We start from the raw sequence: 21,471 nt of genomic DNA on the forward strand, positions 1-21,471 counted from the left end.
CCATTCCTCAACTACCCCAAGTTCTGTAGCAGAAACACTGAGAAACAAACTTATACATCCATCCAGCCAATTATACATCTGGCAGCTTCCGGAGCACCGAACTCCTCTGGGGCTCTTTCTCCACCCACTATCTGCCATAGAACAGATTCTACTCAGGCAGGGGACCCACATCTCCTGTCTTGCTTATCCTCAAGGATGTCATGTGGGGCCGAGATCCCAGTACCATGGCTGCATCTCACCTTCAGCATATGTAATATGCAGAGCACGTCTTGGTCCAGTACACTCTATGGAACCGCATTCCCCTGTGACCCATGATACAGATACTGGGATGTTCTCGACAAGAAGGCTCATGCCCCTGCCTCTGAGGCTTCATCATCCTTGGCTCCCCGGGGCCCTTGAGGCACAGGTTAGGTTTATGTTTGTAGAGAAGACCCAAATCTACCTCACCAAGCACATACACAGCCTGGCAGGTACCAGATGGCCTAATGTTCTAGAGTTCTCAGAGGTGTGGGGTTGATGGTGTCAGCCAGCACCCGCATGCTCCCTGAAGGACATCACCACCTTCACCATATAATGAACAAGAAGCCAAACAATCTCAGCCTAGGGCTGGGTGGAGCTCTCTCACTCCATGGCCTGGCCTATACTAAGGTGCTGCCCCTAAGCCATGTGCTCCTCCACCTTACCTTTTTCTCTAGGGATACGCCCACCTGACTCCTCATTTGCCCAGTGCCCCAGCACCTTTGGGGCCTCCCTTGGGCCTCAATTGATCCTGCACTTTTGATGCCCCTATGCTGGTTTGTTTTGTTTTGTTTTTTAAAAACCTTGCTTACACAAAAGCTATCCTTTCTTATGGTACTCTGGTTGACAGGCCATCTGCTGCCCTAGGGAAAGGCTTGTGTCCTCTGAGTCCTTGCCATCCCTCAGACCCCGTGTCTGGGTACAAGTGGTCTTGGGATTGAATTCTTCCCCTGACTTGCTGGGTGTGAAGAGTGGTCATGGGGGCTAAGCTCCCGTCTGCTGCTACACTGGGCAGCATCCACAGTGGAGAGCAAGGGGTGTATTCAGGCAACAGCGTCAGAGACTCCTGGCTAAAACACAGGCCATGTGCATGGGATACACCTGCTTTGTCAGCCTGGCAGACAGGAGGGAGTCCTTCCTGACAAGATGGATGCTGCATACCCTAGCATCCTGTAGCAGGTCACTGTACCCATAGGTGAGGACACGTTCCAGGGCAGATGGCATATGCTGGACAGCTCTACCCTCTCTTCCAGCCAGAGTGGGTCTCTGTCATGCTGGTCTTGCCTGAAACCCCAAAATTAGAGGTTGGGGGATAGGAGCTGGGCCAGGAGCTACAACAAAGTCGTGCCTTGGGCAGTTGCACCTCTGCCCTGGCCCCCCGAGTTAACCACTAAGAGAAAAGAGGAGCGGACCCAAGTGACGGCAGTGAAGGAGAACGGTCCCTTGGGTGGTAGAAGGCTGTATGGATGGTGCCCTGTCAGACACAGGCAGTCTCCAGGCGGGGCAGCTTTACAGGTTGGGACCTGGTGCTCTAGGACCTGGGCAAGAACAGAACTCAAGATCTTCTCACTCTCACTCTGGGTACTGATGTGTCTCACAGGTGGGCATGGGCACTGAGGACAGCGAGCAGAGAGAGAAGCCAGAGCCACAGGGAGAGGAACACGACATTTATTGAACTCTGATGGGTACAGATGAACTTTCTGGCAAGTCCTTGTTCTGAGCCATTTTGGAAGACACCTGGGGGCCACAAGTGCCCCTTCCCCGAGATATCCCAGTGAAGCCAGGGTCCCACCCCACCCTCTGGCACTCCACCCTGCTCCTTAGACATAACCCCCCCAAGTCCCTCCTCTCTCGACACTCCCTACAGGTTGCAAGAAAAGTACCTCTGATCCCTGCGAGCAACCTAGAGTGGAAATGAGTCAGTAGAGCGGGTGGGAGAGGAGGGTCTCTGAGAACAAGGGACAGCAGGACATAGGAAGTGCTGTTAAAGCATCAAACCAACTTTTAAACAGACAGTCACATGGATACTGAGGAATAAATCTCTGAAACATCACATTTGGGAATACGTTGAGCATTAAAGTAAAGAGCTGCATGCCAATGCGTGGAGGCTACACTAATACGGAGCGCACAGGGCCTGAGTGGGCAGACGCGCACTATCATCTGTTTGTAAAGAAAACGCTCTATTCATATCTGCAAGGAAGGACAGGCAGTCTGTACAGTGTGCCAGCTGGTGAGGCTGCGGGCTGGAGCCATCCGATGTGTGCAGTGGAGGATTCTTGGGTAGGTTAGAGCGCACCCATCCCGGTGACCTCAGACGTCAGCCTGGAACAAAGGCATGAGAGACACGTCATAGACGTTTTCTGTGATGAGATGGGGGTGAGGCAGTGGGGGGGGCACCTCTCCATTGCCAGGGGATAAGCTCTTATTCCAGGTCACCTTTCAGTGGCCATGAGCTGGACCCTACCACATAACAGGTGGAAGCCTGCCTGATCAGCTCTGTAGAGCTTTACCTGTGCCTGTCAATCTTGAGGAGAGAGTTTGTATCCTCCAGGGGGGAGCAGTGGGCCAGGGGTTAAGCACCTGGTTGGCCTCAGTGGGGGCTCCAGGCTTTTAAGCAGGGGCCTCGGGACTGTCATAGAAGGAGCTGTGACACAGATAGGAACTAGGCTTTTTTAAGAGGGTTGCTTATATTGGATTTGGGGAAGGTGAGGCAGGAGCTAGGCATTTCCTTGCATCCTCCCCCCTGACTTACTACGAGCCTGCCAGCGCCCCTTGCCTGAGGCAGATAGGCATAGCCTGAATACAGAAAAAAAAAAAAAGAGGAAAATGGGTGCGCCTCTCACTGTAGCTTCCTAGCTCCTTGTTGGTGAACAGAGGGGCCCACGTCCCAGTGGAGGCTGGTCCCCATCACACCTCTCCCCACATGCCTGAACTTCTACTGTATCAGTCAGCACGTGGAGCTGCAAGCCATAGCTAGTGAGGGCCCAACTGCCTCGGGATTGCTCACCTAGCGTTGATCAGATACTGGGCAAGGCTGATGTTGGCTGGGGTCCCTGTGATGGTAATCTGGCGCTCTGATGACCCTTCAGTGGCATTGGCGATTTTGATCTGAGCTCCAGACATCTGTCGGATTTCATTGATTTTGGTGCCTTGGCGTCCAATTATGCAGCCTATAAGCTAGAAGAAATGACGGAGGCATCTCTTAGAGAAGAGTCCGGCACATCCCTTTTGGGGCATCTGTGGGAGCCCTGTGGGGCCACCTCAGGGGACAGGCCAGGCTGGGAACACTGCCTGTGATGAACTCAGCGCTCTGGAAGAAATCAGGCATCGCAAAGTCCCGAGCCTTGTCCCTAAGACAGTGTGAGAGAGGTTCCCCGCTCCGCCTATTGACAGTCTTTCCGGCCTGCTTAGTGTCCTTCTGGGAAAAGTCCACACAAGGACATGGCCATTCTCATACTGGCTTCCTCTACCTGGTCAGAGGTGACCCAAAGACAGGTGATTCAGGCTGAGTGGGGAATCCCACAGCAGCTCTGGCCTAGGCTGGGTCAGGGCCTTCTGGTGGTACACTCACAGGGAGGACGGATGTGCCAGAGAATGAGCTTCACAGACATTTAGGAGCGCCTCGAGTTCACCATGGCTGAAACCTATCTTTTGGGGAACTCAGATGAAGTTGAGGACAAATCCAAGTGTTTGTATGATGAGCTCTGGTTAACTGATGCAGAGACCTGGGGCCAGCGAAGTCATCAGGAGTGTGCGCCATTTCTCAGGCAGCTCAGGGACAAGAGGGCCCTCCATCCCGGAGGTCAAGATCTTTCTTTTCTGGCAACAGCTACAGTTGGGTAGGTGCCTCTCGGGTCTACCCTGTCCCATGGTGGGGGCTTCCTGGACCCCAGAAAAGACTGCAGAGGAGCCAAATGACACCCCTCAACTTTCCTCACTGACAAGAGCTCTGGGGTATGGAAAAGAAGCCTGGCCAGGCACCTGGCTGGCTGGGCACCAGCCTGAGGTCATGCCCTGAGATGCCAGGCAGCAGTCTGGGCTGGTACAGGAAGAGAATCTGCTTCCAAACCTGTATGATGGGCAACAGGGTACCTGGCTGAGGGAGCCGTCTGCTGGTTATCTGTATTCCTCACTGAGCTCTGACAATTAGGCTATTTGAACACAGTGGACATCTCCTCCAGAGAAGCCAGAGCTGTTCAGTATCTTGTCTTCTTATGTCTCTGGGCCTCGTCCGTCCATCTCTCAAGCTCTACCCACTACTCCCTGCCCTGGCTGGGCTCTGCCCATGGCCCGCTCCTCAAGCCCTATGCCAGTTATTCGCAAGGGGACCTGACCCTGTGTCAGAGAGGAGGGCTTCCCAACCTGCACACAGCTATGGCTCAGCTGACCTGCCCAACCGCACTCCATTCCTTCTGGCAGTAAAGCTATGGGGCTCTTCTGTGACCATGACTAGGTGAGGCAGGGTGGCCCTGGGTGGGAGCACGGCTCCTGTGTCTCTGAAGATGCCACCATTCAGGAGGGTGCACCATGGATGTGGCCTTTTAAGCCTCTTTCCCTCCTCTCGCCCCTCCTGGCAGCTCCATGATCATCTGGATTCCCACTCGAGTGAGGATGGCACTTGCCCCCCTCCAGCACAGACCCTGCCTGGCTGCTGTCATTTTCTCTTCAACAGGCCCTAGAGGAAGCTGACCCTCCCTTCCCGTTTCTGTCTAGACTCATACTCTCTTCTTTACACCTGAAGCGTGTCTCTTGAGTGGTTCTCCCTCCTGGGTTCATACCTCAAAAATCCTGAGGTGATCTGTGGTCTGTGCCCTAAGCCCCTCTCTTTCCTTCATACTTTGGAGGTTTGGAGCAGGATAGATGTTGGCTGGCCCTTAAACACACCAAGATGCCAACACACATGCTGCTGGGCGCTGCACTTAGAGGTGGGAGAAACAACTGATGCTGCTCCTGAGATGACTTAGGCCTATGGCGGGTAGCAACTCAAAGTGTTCCTCCACGCGGCCTCACTAGGACCCCACTGACATGCCAGCCCCAGGTTCATGCTATTCCCACCTATCTGGCTTCACATTGAAAATTTCAATAAAGCTATAGGAATGTGCGGAAACAGGACAGGCTCTCTAACAATGCCTGTCAAGCTCACAGGCACTGCGGCAAGACTGACCTGTCCCCTCTTCTCAGAGCCATGTGGGATGTATTAGTTTCCTTTCCTACCAAGACTCATGACCAGGGAAAGGCTTGAGCTTAACAGGCAGAAGCTCACAGCAGAGCCTTAAGTGCCCCAAACGGAATGCCCTAGGGCAAGCTCTATAGCATTAGCCATATAGGAATGGTCTCCAGGTCTCCTCCTCAGAAGGCCCACATGTCCCAGAGAGAACAGATACATCATCATCCAGTGCCTTATGCAGATGAAGGAGGAGACTGATTCAGCTGGGAGCAGGAGAGAGATCCAGACCAGTCACTAGAAAGGGTCAGGATGGTCATGTTCTGGTGCCTTCCTTGTGTCCAAGAATGTGGGAGGCTGCACATGTGGACCATTGACCCTGGGAGACTGCATGTTTGCCTGCAGCCTAGTCCCTTCTATAAAGGTCTGGGGGAGTGGAGACCCTCTGTGCCATAGATTCTGCAGCCTTCCTGTGCAGGATGAAAGGGCAAGCTCTGAGTGAGCTGTGATAGAGCAACTTCCCTTTCTAGAAAGATTGCGGGATGATGGGACAGACTAGGGCAGCCAGTGTTCACCCACCGCATGGCAGCAGAGCCAACAGGTCTACTGCTCCCCACCAGGCCAGCCCCAAGTGTCTTTGAGTCCGTTTCAGCTTGTGTCCCAGTGCTGGTGAGGTGGGATTCATGTTAGCAGCCTTTCAAGAAGCCCTAGCTCTAGCTGATGGAACAGGTGCTGGTGAGACCAGGTGCCAGAGGAACCATCGCATAAGGAGCGGGAAGAGGAATGTACAAAGAAGAGACCTCCACCTACAAAGCAGGAGTCAGGTACTCCCACATGGCACTCTCACCCGTAAAGACAGCCACCACGCTGGTCCAACCTCCAATGTTCTAGGAGCTAAAGGTTGCACAATGATGCTACCAGGTCACCAGGGCTCACTCTTAAGAAGGCTCCTACAGACTGGGGGAACCTGAGGTTGTCGGCTAACAGGACAGATGCCTGGGGCTGGTGGCAGAGCCCCTTTAGGGGCCATCTACAGCCAGATGGGTTGGGTGAAGCTCAGAGGCACCACGCAGATGGCTTATGGTTTCTCCCCTGGCCAGTTTACTTTGCTGCCCAACTGTCTGCCATCTACACTCAAGCGTGGGGGGTCCCCTCAGACTCTTAAACTCTGGGTTTCTTAAAGTTGGTTCAGATGAAGGGAAGGGGCTGGTCTTCAAAGTCCAACGCTAACTGGTCTGGAGAGAGAAATTAGTAGGTCAGGTGCTTGCCACTCAAGGTGAGGACCTTAGCTTGAACTCTGGCACCCAGGTGTGGGGGCATATGCTTGTAATAGGAGAAGAGGAGTCAGGTGGGTCCCCAGGGCATCTTGGCCAGCCAGTCTAATCTAATTGGTGAGCCCCAGGTCCCAGTGAGAAAGTGTCTCAAGAAACAAAGTAGATGCTCCTGAGTAATAACACCAAAGGTTAACCTCTGACTTTCATATGGAAACATATAGAAACACATAGACCGACCGACCGACCGACCGACAGACTGACCGACAGACCGACAGACAGACAGACAGACAGACAGACACACACACACACACACACACACACAGCTCTAGGGACTGAAGAGGTGGCTCAGTAGGTAATGGGCCTGTTGTGTGAGCATGAGGACCTGTGTTTGGATCCTTGGCAACCACATTAAAAGCAGGGCTGGATGGCCACTGTCTGCATGCCCAGGGACAGGGATGGCGACATGAGAATCTCTAGAGCTTTCTAGCCAGCCAACTAGCTGAGAGAGAGCTCCAGGCTCAGCGAGATCCTATAACATGGAAAAGCAACTGAGACACACACCCCAGCATCAACCTCTGGCTTCCGCAAATGCCTATATGAGCAAGTGTATCTGTACGCCCATAAACCCTCTGTACACACAGGCAGGCAGGCAGGGACAGACAGACAGGCAGAGACAGATAGACAGACAGAAAAAAAAAAAAAAACCAGGGACACACTCTGACTAGCTTTAGGGCAGAGAAAGCCTAAACACTATATAAATTGAAAAGGAGGGAACCCCTGCATGGCTCCCACACAGGCTGCCCCTTCTGCTGTCCTGGCAGCCACTCTCAAACGCTTGAGCTCTTCTTCCCTGGTCCTCCTGGTTTGGAGCCACGGATTCAGAGACTGTCACCATGTCTCGAGACCTTTGTTCAGCCTGAAAGGACTAAGTGTGCTAACAAGCTCTTGAGACCACAGCTGTGGTGTCCCCAAGGACTGGACAAATGGAGGGAATGCTAGAGTAAGGGATCCAGATGCCCCGTGACAGACAAGCAACTTTTTGTGCCGGAGAATCTCAAACCTCTTGTATGGGTCACATCACTCCAGAACCTTCCAGGACCACCCTGTTCTTAAGGTCCCCAAGCCAGGGGACTGCTGCTATTGCCAGACTCCCAGCCCAGCTGTGTTGCTGACTCATCCTGATGTTCCCACTTCTTTCTTGCCTGCATCTTTCATGGGAATGGTATCAGTTGAAGGTGGAAAAGGAAGGAGGCAAAAGATTCAACAGTGGGTCCAGCCTTGAGGGTATCACTGGAACTGTGTGTGTGTGTGTGTGTGTGTGTGTGTGTGTGTGTGTGTGTGTGGACAGGCAGGTGCAGGGGGGTATACTCACATCATTGGGAATGGTGAGCTCATGAGTGCTGGCTGGTGGGCTGGCATCCAGACCTGGGTACACCAAAGAAACATGATTAGGTTGGAGGGAAAACAGTTTCCTGCCATAGCCAGACCCGGTCCATACTTCCTGGGGCTGGCTAAGGTGAAGGTCAGCGCAGTCTAGGGGCCCAGGTCCTGGTACTGCCTAGGATAACCCAAACTCCAGAGATCTAACTTCTCTCAAAAGAAAACAATCCCCCCCAAAAAACCCCCACAACTTGCACAGGCAGCCTGGCAGGCCCTGAGTTAAAAAAGAGGGCAGGCATCACACCTCAATGGGTTACAAGGCAGCTGGGGTTACACAGGCCATACTGGTCACACTGACATCGAATGCTTGTTCCCTTCTGTTCAGGAAGACTTGTGGGTGCTGTGCCCCACTCTGTCCCATGCTGAGACCTCATGTGGGGTTCTGCTGCAGGTAGCCAGGAGTGGCCAAGCACCCCCTGGTAATTCTGCTGCTGATACAATTCTGTCCAGAGGCCACGGCACATGGCTAAGCCCAGCTTCTCACCTTTGCAAGTCTCAACTATGTCACCGGAGAACAGGCCACATGCTACTTCTCCCTGCCTCAGAAATAGTGACAATACCCTCAAGGGGCTGCCACAGCGGAAGGGGCAATGGCTGTGCCTCTGGGATGGCCCATGTTCCATATACAACAGCCCCATTTCAGCAACAGACAGACAGCTCAGGTCTGCAAGCCCTGAAGCTGATCCTCTTGCCTTCAGACTCAGCAAAGGTCCCTGCATAACAGGACTGCTGGGCCCAGATTCCAGGCTCTACACTCTCCAGACAGCCAGCTGTACGCACATCACTTCAGAATGCCCCAGAACTCAGGTCATCCCCCTCCCTTGGCATTCCTACTTACTGGCCCTGCCTCTGCACTGACCCTTCAGTACCACATCCAGCAAGCTAGGAAACCCAGGATCCTCCCCAAGACAATCTCAGGGAGCCCCTACTTCTCACTGTGCCTCTCATCTTCTCAGGTCCCCTTCCAGTCTTGCTCCCCACTGCTGGCTCCCTGGATGGGCCACCTCCTTGAAATCTCATCTCACATGGTTATTGGTTTTTGCCAGAGGGTGACCCCAAGGGCGGATGTCCAGCAGTTGGGCCCAGGTGGAAGTGTTGAATGAACCAACTCATCCCATCTCTGATGTTTACAGATTGAAATCTGGACTTTTCTACCCCTTCTCTCCTTTTAATAATAGTTTTTTAATACAATTATTTGGCTATTTAGGGAATCTATACACATTACAGACGCAGGGACATATAAAATGTCACTTGAAAATACTATTGGGATGCTGGACAGGAGTTCCTGGGGCAGTAGGGGACATCTGTCAGATGTTACATTTGACTGTGCGAAGAACAAGAATCCTATTTCAGGGACACCAAGGTTAAGTTAAGGGCCTGTCTACTCAGGACAAGGCTTCAAAGCCAGCTGCATTTAGCCACACAGCTAATTGTCTCAGCACACACTCTTCCTGCCATGGTCACCTGCATTCGTACTGTACTCTAGGTCTCTAGGGCCATGGTCAAGTTGTCACATGAAAGCACGGGGCGACACCATTTCTGAGGCTGCATCCTTGGCTATGTGTACCCATAGCGGCACGCAGGTCTGAAGTGTATGGTATTCCCCTCCTAGGACTCAGAAAACACACTCGGCCTGTCTACCACTTTCCCCAAGACTGTTCCCTCAGCCACTACAGCACAGCACGTCACCTTGCTGTGTCCTGTGAGCGGGCTTTTAAATGAAAAAGCCAGAAGGTGCAGACACTCCCAGCCCAGACCCATCTTCTGAGAGTTGGTGCCTATCTCCATGGAAACCCATCTTTAAGAAGCATATAGCATCCTGTGGTCCTCACAGTCACATTCTCGCTATGTACCCCTACACACTGCACAGCCGGAGACTTAGTGGCAACTTGAGATAGGCCCTCCTCATGAAGGGGAACGATGCCTTAGGCCACCCAGCTGTGCACAGGGTGGCTGCCCAGTGTACTTGCTCAGACCCACCATTCACTAACAGTGGGACATGGGGCTCCTGGGGGGGTCCCCATGGCTCAGTCCACAGCTTGCACCACTGGAAACTATCTACTGCCAGCCAAGTTGACCCTCGGCTAGGCTCTCAGCTGTCCTAAGTGTGGGCACTCTTGTCCTCTGTACATGTCCCCTGGCCTGCTCCCCAAGTACTGTGGTCTGCTTTACCTGACGACTGGCCCATCAGATTTTGAGCTTCTTCGGAGGAGTGTAAAGGCAGCTTCTCCCCTGGAGAGCAAAGAAGAGAGAGGTTTAATGGTTTGCCCTCAAGGAGAGAAGCAAGGTCCCTTCAACTAGGAAAGCTCAAAATATGATTGGTGCATGCACAGCCAACATGCACGGCCAGCGTGTTTTCCACCGGCCACAGGGGCAGCTCTGCTTCAGTGAGGGACATCTGAGGCAGATGCCCGGCCAGGCTGTAGCCAGCCCCTCTGATTGTTTCACCACTGGCCTGGGTGCAGGCTAGCTCTGTCAGTGCTGTCCTGGGAAGGGCTGCAGCAGCCAGGCCTGGGGGGTCATTCCTGCGGTCAGAATGCTTGATGCAGGAAATGATGTGCTCCAAGCCTGGCCAGGAAAAGCCACCTGGGGGATGGACTGTGGGTGACACAGAGCGCTGCCCTGCACGGAAGTCCCTCAAAAGGCAAGAACACGGAAGCCGAGGGGCAGTAAAGTAGTCCACCATGGGAGGTAGACCGACCCGCCCAGCCTCAGCTGTGTGCAGCCCACTGCCTGAACACTGCAAGATCCAGCATCCAGAGCTCTGGCAGCACCTGCGCTACTCACTGCACCGCAGGGAGCTCAGAGCGAAAGAGAGAGAGAGAAAGAGAAAGCGAGTCCCCAGGTGAGAAGAGGTCAGAAAAGGGCAGCTGGGTACGTACCGGGGAAAGCGGGGTTGGTCTGTCCGAGGGGAGGAAAGGGGGTTTGCTGCATGGCCAACTGGTGGAGCTTGGTCAACTGCTGGGGGTAGGAGGGACACGAGAGCTAAGAAGGTTATTGTCATCGAGTACAAGTCACACACCAAGTTAAAAATGGCAGTCACAGAACTTTGCACAGAGAGGTTCAGAGGGGCCATGCGGACACATGGCAGACAGTGCAGCAGGACACAAGGACTTGGCCTGGGTGGAACCAATGGGCCTGGCTACCAGCAGGCAAGAGAGTGAATGGGTTGTGCCTTTTCCTTACCAGATCCAGTGAGGAGGGGAGGGGGCCAGTAGCCTTGTGGGAGCAGGGTTCTGAGAGGAGGGTCTGAGGGAAGCTGAGACCAAGCAGGGCTCCTGAGAGACCAGCAGATTCAACCTAGCAGATCACCAAACCTTGCTCTGGTTCTAGCTTCACACCGGGTTTTGCTCACCTGCAGGCTCCATTTTAAGACAAAGCAGTCTGGGGGTTGGGGGTGGGGTGGGGTAGGGCGGGGAGTGGCTGGTAGAGCTAGAGCCTGCCCTGTAAGCTCCTTTCTTGTCTTATACAGGGTGACGGGGCTTAAGTGAGATGTAGAGGGCCCCCAAGGAAGCCTTCCACAGAGGCAGCACTGCTGCTGCTCCCTGCTGGTCCACTGGCTACATCTCAGCTCCCACCAGCCACTGAGCTTGTCAAGGCAGAGCTTGGATATGTGATTCTGTGGTTCATGGAGCCTCACTCTTAGCAAAAAGCACATCAGAGAATAAGAGACTAGGTCTGGCCACACTTTTTGAGCAATAGAGCAGGGTGGGTAGACGCTCTGAACCACGCGACCCTTTTGAGAATCTAGGACACCGGTGCAGAGGATGGTATGAGGACAGCACAGAAGAGGGGCCCAGCAGACAGCACACCTCCAGGAAGGATGGTGACCCTTCTTTGTCCTGGTGAGGCTGCATGTCATCAAGCACAGGCCTGGATTCCTGCTGCCTTCACAGTTGGGTGACATAGCTGGCAGAGACTGGGACATTGTATCAGAGGGCACTGTGACTAGGGGGTGGGGTGCTCTGGATGTAGAGTGAGTTGCCTTTGTTGCTGGTGAGGGCACCCTCAAACAGAATGAGGGTCCTGTGTAGATGTCATCAGGGTCAAGCAGCTTGTCTAGATGCCTTTCAATGGAGCTTTCCTACACTTAGCCTCTCAGTGCAAGGTACCCTGCAAAGACTGGGGGTTGGCCTGATGGGCCTCTGATCTGGGCGGAGCTGATGCTGGGCTACAGGTCGGCTTCTGGGGTACTTGCTGGCTGGTCAGCTCTCTCCTGCTCTTGTAAGCTTGGTGCCATCTCTGAGACAGAACTCACAGACCCAAGGCTTTAGGATATTAGCAGATGCAAATAGCCTAACTGCAACTCCAGTCCTCTTAGAGGTGCTCGGCTTCTTGGACTACACGGGGAGACCTGGCTGCATCCTGAGCAGGTCAGTTTAGGAGATGTTTGACTTGGGGTCAGACTCAGTTCAAAAGACCCTTGAAGAGGTGGTATATGACAGGCCACAGCAGGGACTGACGTCGTCCCTCTAATCTCTGCTGTTGTACCATATCAGTGACTACATCTGGCCAGACAAAGCTTTCCATATGGCCTACACCTGGGTGTGTTCTGACTGCGCATCAATGGGCATTCTAAGGCACTAGAGTGCACATGCTCAGCAAAGGCAGAAAAGCACGTCCAGAGGACCTCGTCACATCTGAGGACATAATAAGCTGTCTTCATCTGCCTGAATCCCGAGACTATGTACGGAGTGATAGTTGGTTCAAGATGGCAGGAAAATGGAATATGGAATGGGGCTACGGGCTAAGTGCCAAGGGATGGGTCTGATGGATTTAATGTGGACCAGACACATGGGGTCTCAAGGCATCAGTGATTTTCTCTGTGGAAGACAGCAGTGTATGGGGTGCTGCTTGGACACCAGCTAGAGTTAATAGCCACTATGAGTTTTGAAGGGCCTCCAAGCAGCCCATAGGCTCTAGGGTTATGTCTCCTGCTGGTCTCACAGGTAATATTCATCTACCCAGGCTGAGCTTCAGGATCTATGTGCTAGCAGGGTATAGGGAAACCATGGAACCTATAAAGTTGGCGCCACTCATATCCAGACTCTGATGTTTGGAAATGTAGTAGTTCTAGAACTCTCCCCTCTCCCCTATTGTAATAGGTTTTCTTCTATTAAAAAACAAATGGCCACACTAGCATATAAATGCAGTGATGTCATAGCGGATGGCCGCATGCACAGCAGAGAGGTCGTACACAGCAGAGATGGAGCTCAGTCACCATGCCCTTCGAGGAATGGCTCTGTTCTCATCAGGCTACTTTACCTCTTTGGAACTCAGTCCCCCCAACTGTTAGAAGATTCAATGCTCAGAGGTCGTCTACTTTTGCTTTTGATAGTTCTGCCATGTAAAGAACAGTTTTGGGGAGCAAGCCAGTGAATAGCAGAGCTGGAGAGGTAAGGTGGCCTAAACCCGTAGGAGCCCAGAAGATCACTAATGAGTCCCAATGCCGGACACTGAGTCACAGGCTTTAGATTTTTCACTGCTGATTTTGGGCTTGTTTTGATATGATTGTTTTTCTAGCCCAGTTCTTCCCTTTTGAATTAAGAAGTAATGTAACTTTTTTTTTTTAAATAAGAGCCCACAGAGAATTTTGACTTTAAAAAAACAACCCTTGAACATTTTTAAATTATTGGGAAATGTAAAGACTATGAGACTTGAAAGTCATACTATATTCTATGTTATGATATTGGCATGAGATCTTGGAGACAAACAAGAAAGGAAAGGTTATGGCTTAACAGTGATATTTTTGTGTGTCAAGTTGACAAGGAGGAGTTAGTGCTAATTAGATCTTATTGTCAACTCGACACAACCTGACCTCACCTGGGAAGGGGGAATCTCAGTTGGAGGAACTGCCCAGGGTAGACTGGCCTGGGGTCACATCTGTAAGAGACTGTCGTGATTGATGACTGATGTGGGAGGGCCCTGCCCACGGGGCAGCACCACCTCTAAACGACAGGATTGGGCTATACAAGAAAGCTGCCTGAACATGACCCAGAAAGCAGCATTCATCCACGCTTCCCACTCCAGTCCCTGCCCTAATTTCCCTCAAAGATGGATTATGATCTGGAAATGTAAGTAAATTAAACCCTTCCCTCCAAAGTAGTGAGGAGAGGGATACAGAGAAAGGAGCAAGAGAGGAAAGAGTGTCATCAAGCAGACAGGAAAGAGACAAGCTGTCACACTGTACGAACTCCTATGGCCCTTTCTACTTGAGGGTGCTTGAGAGTGCAAAACATAGACAAAGGTTCGTATATTTGCAGCTCAGTGAATCATGAGGAGATGAAGGCAGCGAGCTCATCACGCAGTGGCAGATGCACCTGCTAATCTGTAGACCATTGTATCTCAGGGAGGGAAATAGCTGTAGGGTCAGCTAATGCTGACTCGCCACTGCACGGACCTTTCTAATGGTGCTCTTGTGAGGCTGACATTAGAGAACCCTCCCCTGACTAGAGGACAGACAGACCTTTTCCTATGTAGTTTTCTTTTTAAACCCACCCACCACCTTTTTCCTCTTGTGGAGTTCTCGATACATGAAGACATTTGTTGTTCATGAAGATGCACCATTGGATGTCTCACTGTTGGGCACCATTCGCAGATGGCCCCTTCTCTTTTGAGAGTATAGTGAGTGCTGGTCATGATAGACTGCATTACCCTAGTAATGTAATTACTGTCTAGTCAGACTCTCTCAGCTTCTCCTTGGACCCAGATTACACTGTGTCCATTATTGTAACCCTAGGGTAAATCATAGTCTTTACAAGGGCAAATCCTTTGTCATTCTCCTTGATGACACCTTGTAGATTTTAGGCCCATGTTTATTCATATAACATTTAAAACAAGGCAATTTCCCCCAACGGCCCTCTGGGGTCTGGCCGCACTTGTAAACCAATGTGGAAAGCCCTGGCACCTTTGCAGTGCTCAATGTTTCTATCCATGAATGTGATATCTCTTCACTCAGTGTCATCTTTTAGTTGGAACTTTCAAAAAAGCCAAGGATTTTGTTTGATTTGGTTTGGCTTAGTTTTTGAGACAGGGTTTCTCTGTGTAGCCCTGGCTGTTCTAGAACTCCCTCTGTAGACCAGGTTGGCCTCAAACTCAGGGATCTATCTGCCTCCGCCTCCTGAGTACTAAGCAACAAAGACAGGTTTTAGTTTTTTTGGTTTGGACATGGTCTCACTTTGTAGCCATAGTTGGCCTGGAACTGTGTGGGCCAGCCTGGTCTTGAAGTCACAGGGACCTGCCTGCTTCTGAGTTCTAAAGGCAGGTTTTTCAAAGCTGCCCTTCCTCATTAATTTAACACTCGGTCCTCTGCGAGAGGAATATGGTCTAGAGTCCTAAACTCTGAAGTCTGCTTCCCAGTCGGGTATGTGATCAAACTTGGCAAACATTCCCAGGAATGCTGCAGTTGTGGCAGGCACAGCTGACTGCATGGCAATCCTATCAGGCCTGCACGTGGGACCTGCCACTGTCAGGGAAATCCACTGAGGCTGCTCAGAGGCGTTTGTCAAAATCTCCAGGTTTCTCCTGGTTGGTATTTCCCTAGCATCTCGCACTCTACTCTTCAACTGGGGGATGCTCAGGTTTCAGGAATATCTCTTGAAAGAAAATAAATGAAACTTCCCCAGTTTTAAAGTTTGTTTATCTAGTTAACCTTAGTGTATATGTGTACACACACACACACACACACACACACACACACATACACACACATATCTGACAGCCCCCTTTTTTTTAAAAACTGGAAATTTTAGCTCTTTTATTTTCTGCCCTCTTATTTGTTACTTTGTAATTGTCCTGCTTTCTAGGAATTTTTTTTCTTACTTTTTGATTTTTGGAATATTTCCTCTCGTTCATTTTCTTCTCTATCACCAGTGTTATGCAACCTACTCCTTTCCTGTTAGTGGTCACTTTAAAATTTTAACTCCACATGGGCATTTAAAATTTAAATCCCCTAGCTTTACCCTCTAGTGGACGGTACAGTGGCCCACCTAATGTTTAATTCTCTCTTACATTATATATATATGTATGTCATATATACATATATATAATCTTATATATGCTTTTCTCCTTGAACCCCTGGTACTAGGGATTGAACCTGAGCCTCGTACAAGCTAAGCAAACACTGACTACTATGCTACGTCCTAGCATATGTACAATTATACTTCTATACAGTTAGGTCCATTATGCTAAGCCTACCAATTATAAAGCAGTAGTAATGCTAATTTTGTAGATTTGTGTGTTGGGAATTGGTTCTGATGCTTTGTCTTAACTTGGCTCCCAAAAGTAACCCTTCCAGACCTGAGGGTCCCTGCCTCTAGCTGGCTTTCATTGGTAATAAAGAATTGATGTACAGCCAATGGGTGGGTAAGGAGATGGAGGTGGGACCTTTAGATTGTGTGGGAAAGGGACCGAGGGAGAGAGGAAGAGGACGAAGGGATCCATGACGGGGCAGTAAGAAGAACATAAAGGTCCACCAACATGTAAGATTGCAGGAAAATGGCCCTAGGGGCCATTCCCCCAATTGGGTCTGGGGTAACAGAGATGAAATGTGGATTTAGCAAATGTTAATTCAAGAACACAGAAGGGAGGGTGCGCCAGCTGCACAGAGGTTTAGAAGTGCCCAGCCACTGAACTACTCAAGGCATATCAAAAAGAGCTGGTGTGTGTGTGTGTGTGTGTGTGTGTGTGTGTCTTTCATTTGTGAGTCCAGAGCTTTTGGGTGGGTGCAGTGCGTGAGCGACCCACCAGGAGCCATTTGTGTTTCTCAAATGCCCACTATTCCCTTTGCTTGCCTTCCGGCCTTCCTCCTGAGATAACTGTTCTTGTCCTGAATGCCATGCAGGAGGCTGTTAGCTATGGTCCTGTTGGGTCTAGCTGCTTTTCTACAAATGGCTACACTGAGGTCCTTCTTTTGAGGCTCCTCCTGAGGCAGACTTTTAGGACACAACCATTTCTGTTACTACACCACCATCTTTGATTGTCAGGTTCTGATGAGAAGTCAACTATATCTCTGATCCTGTCATGATCTTATTCTCTGTGGTCTGACTAGGCCCTCGATGTTCCTGTGTAGTTTTATTTTGGTATGTCTACAATGGAGTAATTTCTGCTTATCCTATTGGAACTTGTTGGGATAGCTAACTGTGACAGTTAATTTACTAATTTCAGAGACTTCCCAGGGCATCCCTCTTGGTATCCCTCTCCATCCTGGCATCTCCTGGCCTGTCATGGCTGCACATGAACAGATCCACCCTCCTTGATGTTTGTAGGCTTTTTAATGGAAATAAGTCATACAAGGAACTTCTGAGGTTGAGGGTACTCAGGGTACTCGGGTCGTGCCTCGGCCACTGGCCGGCTCAGCAGGGAAGGGCCCACAAAGGAAATGAAAGGAGAAGAGAAGGCTGGGCTTCAGCCAACAGCTACGTGGCTTCAGCTACGTGGGTTGTTGGTTTTGTGAGGCATATTGTAGTTGCCCTGACTAATAGCAGGAAAGTTCAGATCTTAGGGATGAATCTCCTGAGAGTTCCCATGTCTGACTCATGGACCTGCATATTCAGATAAATGATGGCTGCCACTGCCCTGAGATAAACTTCATATTCAATTAATATTTTCTAATAGCTATATTTGCATTCTAAGAAATTTAAGCTTCAAAAAAGAAATCTCCCCCAAGTCCTCAGCTCAGATAAAGTCATCCTGGCCCTTATTAACTGTCACTGAATAGCCAGTTCATTAGCAGGAAGAATCAAAAAAGACCCATCGAGTACCAGGATCCGGGGTGAGAACAGAGTCAGAAGGTGCAGTGACAGCTGATGGCCAGGGAGTGCTCTTAGCTCCTTGCTTTCTCACTATCAGAAGGAAGCAAATCCTCACCCATTTCCACAGGGTTCCAGAGGCAGATACTGAACAAGTAATAGGAGAGGAACCCTAGGCAGCTGTGCAACACCGCAGTGCCTAGCATCTCCTCTGTTCACCACGACAGCATTCTAGCTCAGAAGGTATATCACCTCAAATGCCAGGACAGAGGGCACTGCCAATGCGGCACCCAGCCTATGCACTTCTCACGCCTTTACAGTTTTCAAGAAGTACTAACTAAAGAACAAACATCTTACCAGCCCCAGAAGTTCTCCATCCCCAGGGGCCTTAATGGTTTGCTGCACATACACTGGAATGCCAGCTCTCCCACTGACTCTCAGGGATCCTTGTCAGGGGGATCTCTAGGAGTATCCTCCGGGATGGGAGTGATAACCCTGAGGTCCATGTCACAGGCTAGTGCAAGGTGCAGGTGAGGACACAGGCAAGTGAGAGCACAGGCCCCAGGGAGAGGGGAGAGTCAGGCTGAGAGGATGGAGATGTAGTCTCTGTGAATATCATCAAGCTGCCCTCTCACATTTACTTGCTTTCAGTCATCCTTTGAGTAACAGAGATGCTAAGTAAGGGGGCGACTTAGAAGCTGAAGATGAGGTAAGAGATTCATACCCGAGGGTGGCTTTCACGCTCACTCCAGCTCACTCCAGTCCTGATTTAGGATGCTCTTGTGCAGTGATACAAACTGTACTGGGAACTTTGACCCTTTAACGGACTAGGAAGAGATGATCCATAGTCTCTTATGCTAGGTAGCATCAGTGCTTCAGTCCTTAGGGCAAGCTGCTGACATCTGGTGCAGCAGTGCCTGCCTGGAATGCTCACTATGTTAGGGGTAGTCATATTTTTCCACTTAGGAATCGTTCAACTTATATGTCTTCATCGGGACCTGGAGCCATGTAAATTGAGACCATCTGTGATGTCCTCCAAAGGACACCAATTGCTTCTTGGTTCGACTTCACTGGTGCAAGGGAAGTGACAGAGACAGAAGATGTGAGGGACCAAGTGGTCCACCCCATTGCTCAGCTCTCTGTCCAGGCTCTATGTGCCTTCTGCATCACTCCTTGTGTCCCGGGACATAATGCTGTTTCCTTTTCTTATTTATTTCTGACACCAAGCCTGACTGATGCTCAGGGGATGCGAAGGTGCCTAGACACCTTCCAAGGAAGGCTTCAGAGCAGAGAACTGGATGCAAAGGGTCTCTGATGGACTCCTTCCAGAGCTGCTGAGTGGCCATTCTAGAGAAATGGATATGAAGGTACACAGCTACCTAAGGCTGCTGAGTGGCCATCTGGGAGAACTGGATGGAAAGGCTCATAGGCACTTTGCAAAGCTTCTGAGTACAGAGAATGTACTAGACTGTGCTAGGCATGGCCCCTCATAGTTTCTGCAGTTCAGGGGTATGTCTTGGAGCCTTGAGAGCTCAGAAAGCTCTAGAATCCCTAGTAAATCTATGGCACATGGCATGCAGACACTACAGGAGACTGAGGGTCAGCAGATGGATGATTTCTAAACGAGAGTCAATTCCTAAGGCATTGCTTATAATGGGGCCTGGAAAAGGTCCATGTTCTCATCCAGATAAGGAAAGTTCAGATCTTAGGGATGAATCTCCTGAGAGTTCCCAAGTCTGACTCATGGACCTGCATATTCAGATAAATGATGGCTGCCACTGCCCTGAGATAAACTTCATATTCAATTAATATTTTCTAATAGCTATATTTGCATTCTAAGAAGTTTAAGCTTCAAAAAAGAAATCTCCCCCAAGTCCTCAGCTCAGATAAAGTCATCCTGCCTTTATTAACCGTCACTGAATAACCATTTCATTCTTCTTTGATGTGGATTAGCTGGAGTCTTCAATTTTTTTATGGGAAAGAAAGGCCCTTTTAGAAGTTCCACGTTTTGCTCACAAATCACATAACCTTGCTATAAAAAAAAAAAATAGAATGGCTGACACAGAAAAAGCCATCTCATGACAAGTGGCCAAGGTACTAGGTTCATTCTGGCTCTCCTAGCAAGATGCTTGGGACAGGCAACTTGTCAACAGCATGAATCGGCTGCTCCCAAGCATAGAAGCTGGATGTCCTACCATCAAGGTACCAGAAAGTTCTGTGTCTGGTAAGAGCCTGGCTCATTTTCCAAAATGGCACCTGAAATGCTATGTCCTCACACGGAGGAAGGCATAGGAAGAGGGAGCTCTGTCCCTCAGACACTTTATAAGTGCATGAATCCTCGCATGAGAAAGAACCTCAAAGATTCAACTAGCTCATCAAGACCTTGCTTCCGAATACAAACACCTTTGTGAATATATGAATGTCAAAAGGATATATACATGCAAACCACAGGACATAGGCAGTCATAACTACAGTTGCTTGTTAGTTTAAGTTAAGCTGAAATCATCTAAAAACTAAGCATTGAGCCATCCGGAGAACTATATGAGGAAGGAGACAATACCACACTGACACAGAAATCAGCCATCAATTCTAGTGTCTACATTGTCCAAGGGACACTGAGAGCTATAGAAAACCCACAGGACGCCCCTCCAGTTAGTCCTTGAACATCTGGCTTTGGTAGCTTAATACTGATAAGCTTTAATCTAGTTCCCCAACAACCTTCCACCAGGATTATTAGATGCTGCATTGTGAATTCTGTAGAGCCACTGAATCTCAGCAGTCTGGCTTCTAGGTCTGCATCAGCACGTGTGTATTCTACTCGGGTGGAGATACCTGCCCCCGCATCACAAGAAGACAGAGCCATCCTGGAAGTTATTTCCCAGATCTTCCGGGTCCCCTCCACTCAGATCTATCACCCACCTACAATGGCTGTCTTGCCTGTCATGAGTACACAGGCTCTGCCTCCACTTAGCCATGGCCGCTGGGGACAGGATGAAAGGGCCACTGTGGTATATTCTGGGCAGAGTGGCCCACAGCCTCAGCGGCTCAGTAGCCAAGGGCAGATGTGTCTGCTGTGGTGATCAGAGGGTGAGATGCTATGAATTGAGACACAGCAGTTCCAGCCAATCTATACCCAGGAACCATCAAACACGGCCTTGTGGGTATGGCCATGCCTGGGCAGGGATCTCCCCACCCGGGTTTTTCTATTGTTTGTGTGTTGTCTTATCAAGAGGGGAAAAAAAAAAGCAACCTGTATTTTTCACTACTGGAATCTCCAAGCAACAACAGTGAACCCATATTTTCGATACTTATTTAGCGTTAGTTAATTCTTAGGGCCCCCTGGGCCCTGCCTGCAAATCTTACCCTGCTACACAACTATTTCCTGTCCCACTCGAAGCCAAGGTCTACAGATGAACAGCAGCTCAACTGCTTTCCCCTGACACTGCCAGCACGGCTCAGGGCACTGAGCAGTGCACGCAAGGGAATATTCTGGGGGCAGCTGCTGAACTCAGGAAGAGAAAGCCCGGGCTGGAGATACCATAACGCAGTAGAATATTTGACCAGCGTGCTTGAGGTCCTGGGTTCAATTCTCAACACTACGAGGCTGGAGCCCTTTTTCCTCATGCCTCTTTCTCCCCTCACTCGCATCCTCCCTGGAGAATCCTAGAACAGCCCTACCGAGTAGCTTCTCTAAAGCTCCTAAAGAATGAACTCTGCTCAAGGCTGCTGCCCACGATCTCTTGGCCCCCGACAGGCTCAGAGTCACCATTACTGTCTCCTCCTCTTCCTTTGGTATTCAGCTCTCCACTGGAGGCAGACTAAGACT

The 21,471-nt window shown here is 50.4% G+C and overlaps 1 protein-coding gene across 12 annotated transcripts in view; it reads right to left on the reverse strand.

Annotated features, from left to right (window-relative positions):
• Positions 1-1,670: 1,670 nt before the first annotated feature.
• Positions 1,671-21,471, reverse strand: part of Pcbp3 (poly(rC) binding protein 3) — a 220,614-nt gene continuing 200,813 nt past the window's right edge. For 3 of the 12 annotated variants that reach the window (XM_031348495.1, XM_031348489.1, XM_031348490.1), the window contains 5 exons: positions 10,779-10,857; positions 10,069-10,128; positions 7,829-7,881; positions 3,026-3,195; positions 1,671-2,340 (listed from right to left, as the gene is read on the reverse strand). In XM_031348495.1, coding sequence (XP_031204355.1) covers positions 2,304-2,340; positions 3,026-3,195; positions 7,829-7,881; positions 10,069-10,128; positions 10,779-10,857 — 399 coding nt within the window. In that variant the 3' untranslated portion in view covers positions 1,671-2,303. Of the gene's footprint in view, positions 2,341-3,024; positions 3,196-7,828; positions 7,882-10,068; positions 10,129-10,778; positions 10,858-21,471 lie in introns of those variants that run through there. The other 9 variants (XM_031348496.1, XM_031348491.1, XM_031348494.1 and 6 more) reach the window with 6 other exon arrangements.

Source organism: Mastomys coucha, unplaced genomic scaffold (genome assembly GCF_008632895.1).
Source record: "Mastomys coucha isolate ucsf_1 unplaced genomic scaffold, UCSF_Mcou_1 pScaffold3, whole genome shotgun sequence".
NCBI classification, from domain to species: Eukaryota; Metazoa; Chordata; class Mammalia; order Rodentia; family Muridae; genus Mastomys; species Mastomys coucha.